Source organism: Asparagus officinalis, chromosome 1, assembly GCF_001876935.1.
Source record: "Asparagus officinalis chromosome 1, Aspof.V1, whole genome shotgun sequence".
Lineage (NCBI taxonomy): Eukaryota > Viridiplantae > Streptophyta > Magnoliopsida > Asparagales > Asparagaceae > Asparagus > Asparagus officinalis.
Genome location: NC_033794.1, coordinates 120,745,163 through 120,748,693, shown reverse-complemented (window position 1 = coordinate 120,748,693; position 3,531 = coordinate 120,745,163). Strand labels below are relative to the sequence as shown.

Here is a 3,531-nt window from a genome sequence, read left to right as displayed (position 1 = left end):
AAAAACAACGCTGACGGGAATACCCCGTCAGCGATGTTGCCGTCAAGGAAACCCCAATTTCCACTAGTGATGGCTTGGAACCACGAACAAACACGTTAGACGGGTTGAGTCCGGCTCCAAAGGAAACCCGTCCGATGTTAGTATTTGTTTGTAAAAAACAAGATAGTCCCACATTAGAATTTTGAACATTCTTTTAGAGGTTTAAAAGCATTGAATGCTTATTGGACTTTGAATAATGGATCAAAGTGTAGGCTTCTAAACCCGCGTGCGGCTCATCCACTCATTACCCATGTGAATGTGGTCCCACATTTGAATGAGTGGAGGGAGATGTGACATCTCACTACCAAGCATAACTTTTTTGTGCTTGGTACCAAGCATACTCATATTTTTCATATATATATATATATATATATAAAATTATATATTGAATATATTATTTTTAATGTTATTTTGAATTTTAAAAAATTATGAAAAGACAAGTGACTGTTGAAAAGTGGTTGTTTGCTTCAAGGGGTGTTTTGAAAAGTTATGAATGTTGGAAGCACCTTTTCAAACCTATAAATAGTTAATGATTTCATATATCTATATATAATTCTCTTCTGAATCTTTTCTATCAAAAACATCTGTAATATTAAAAAATTGTTTCACAACGAATTAAAGAAAATTCCAGATTTGCTTACTGGAATTTTTATTTTCTGTTGTATCCTGGTTGTTTCACAACGAATTAAAGAAAATTCCAGATTTGCTTACTGGAATTTTTATTTTCTGTTGTATCCTGGGAAGAAAATTTGCATTAACCTTTTATTTTCTGTTGTATCCTGGGAAGAAAATTTGCATTAACCCGAAGCAACTTTGAATATCAAGTGGGAGCAAATATTTTTTTAAGGAAAGTGTTTCACACCTCAGAATTTTTGTCTCCTTCATTGTTTTACTAACAATCTTAAAAAAATATTTCTACTATAATGGAGTCGGAATCAATCAAGGTGACGAATCAAGACATGGTCAAATTGGACCGATTCGACGGGAACAATTTCTCTCGCTCGCAAGACAAGATGATGTTTCTTCTTACAGCATGGAAGTTCTCCTACATTCTCAATCCTAACCTGCAGCCCATAGAAGATCCAAAACCAAGTGCAGACGGTAAACAACCTACTGAGGAGGAAATAGAAGAAATAAAAAAGCAAAAGGCAAAACGGGAGGAAGATGAAGTGTTGTGTCGTGGTCACATTCTGAACACACTTTCAGACCGTTTATATGATCTTTTCACGAGGAAAAAGTCGGCAAGGGAGATCTGGAACGCACTAGAATTTAAATACAAAGCTGAGGAGGAAGGTACAAACAAGTATTTAATTACAAAATATTTAGAATATAAAATGGTTGATGACAAGTTTGTCCTAGAGCAAGTTCATAAATTGGAGGTTCTGGTTAATAAGATTCATGTTCTCAAAATAGTTCTTCCAGAGTCTTTTCAAGTTGCTGCAATTATTGCAAAACTACCATCAACTTGGAAAGATTACTCGAAGAAACTAATGCATAAAACTGAGGAAATCTCTTTGGAACAACTTCGAAAGAATCTTAGAATTGAAGAGGAGTCACGCTTACGTGATTAAAAAAATTCTGTCCAAAGTGATTGTAAGGTCCACACTGTGGAAAAGAATGAATCTTCGGTAAAAAATGTGAACTTTCAAGTAAAGAAAAGTGGACAACACTTTAAAAGGAAGAATTTTTAGAAAAAAGGGATCCTGTTTTATTTGCGACAAGCCTAGTAGACATTTTGCTAAAGAATGTCGTCACAGAAAAAATAATAATGTAAAATCAAAGGCTTCTACAAATATAATAGAAGAGAATATGGTCGCTATAATTTCTGAAATCAATATGGCTTCTGTTAAGTCTGGATGGTGGCTTGATTCTGGTGCAGCAATCCACGTTTGCAAGGACAAATCCTTGTTCAAAGGATTTGAAGAAATTTCGGAAATTACAGAAGTGCAAATGGGGAACAATGCTTGTGCAAAGGTTGCTGGAAAGGGGACCGTTGATATAGATTTTACTTCTGGAAAGAAATTGACTCTTATAAATGTTCTGTATGTACCCGAAGTTAGAAAGAACTTAGTTTCTGTTGATCTTCTTTGTAAGAAAGGGTTTCGGGTTGCTTTTGAGTCAAATAATGTTATCCTGTCTAAGAACAAGATGTTTGTAGGAAAGAGCTACTCTTGTGATGGAATGTATCAACTAAGTATTAATAATAAAGTTATATCTTCTGTTTATATTGTTAAATCTTCATATTTATGGCATGATCGCTTAGCAGATTTAAATTTTCGCTATTTTGAAAAATATGAGAAATTTAGACTTCATTAACTTTAATGGTGAATTTGATAAATGTGAAATTTGTGCTAAGTCTAAATTAACAAAGATGAATTTGATAAATGTGAAATTTGTGCTAAGTCTAAATTAACAAAGAAATCTTTTCCAAGTGTTTCTCGTAAAGATTCTAAAGTTTTAGATTTGTGCTAAGTCTAAATTAACAAAGAAATCTTTTCCAAGTGTTTCTCGTAAAGATTCTAAAGTTTTAGATTAATACATTCTGATATATGTGAATTGAATGGTATGTTAAGTAGAGGAGGAAAAAGATACTTTATCACTTTTGTTGATGATTGCAGTAGATATATGTATGTTTATCTTTTAAGAACAAAAGATGAAGTTTTTGATATGTTTAGGAAATACAAAACAGAAGTTGAAAATCAACTTGAAAGGAAAATTAAAGTATTACGTTCTGATAGAGGTGGTGAATATTTTTCTGATAATTTTAATAATTTTTGTGAAGAACATGACATTATTCATCAATGTACAGCACCTTATACTCCCCAACAGAATGGTTTAGCCGAAAGAAAAAATAGAACTTTACAAGAAATAATAAATTGTATGCTTAATAATGCTAAGTTACCTTTAAATTTATGGGGAGAAGCATTGTACACAGCATGTTATATTCATAATAGGATTCCCTCTAAAAAGTCAAATATAAGCCCTTATGAGTTATGGAAAGGTAGAAAACCTAATCTGTCATATTTTAAAGTGTGGGGGTGTTTGGCTTATTATAGAATTCCTGATCTTAAAAGAAGAAAACTTGGACCTAGAGCCTTTAAAAGTATTTTTGTCGGATATGCTAAAAATAGCAAAGCATATAGACTACTTGATTTATTTTCTAATACTATTGTTGAATCTAGAGATGTTGAATTCTTTGAAAATAAATTTTCTGTAGATTCTAAAAATGTTAAAAATGTTCCTATTCTGCTTAACTCTAATAATATTTCTAGTTCTGATTTCCATGCTAAGGAAACGAATACATCTAAAGAAACATCAGAGCCAAGAAGAAGTACTAGAGCAAGAAAAGAAAAATCTTTACCTTCAGATTTTATTTCTCCTGAACAAATTATTTTTCTTGTTGAAGGTGATAGGAATAATAATGTTTTAAATAAACATCCTATAAGTTTTAATCCAGGTGATGATCCTAAAACCTTTATAGAAGCAATGTCA

At 32.1% G+C, this 3,531-nt stretch overlaps 1 protein-coding gene across 1 annotated transcript; it reads left to right on the top strand.

The window, feature by feature from the left end:
- LOC109840632 lies at nucleotides 963-1,610 on the top strand. Its single transcript, XM_020409365.1, has one exon. The coding sequence runs from the start codon at nucleotides 963-965 to the stop codon at nucleotides 1,608-1,610; it is 648 nt and encodes a 215-aa protein (XP_020264954.1).

Excerpts from the sequence above, each read along its gene's own strand:
- LOC109840632 (XM_020409365.1), top strand. The coding sequence starts at position 963 with ATGGAGTCGGAATCAATCAAGGTGACGAATCAAGACATGGTCAAATTG.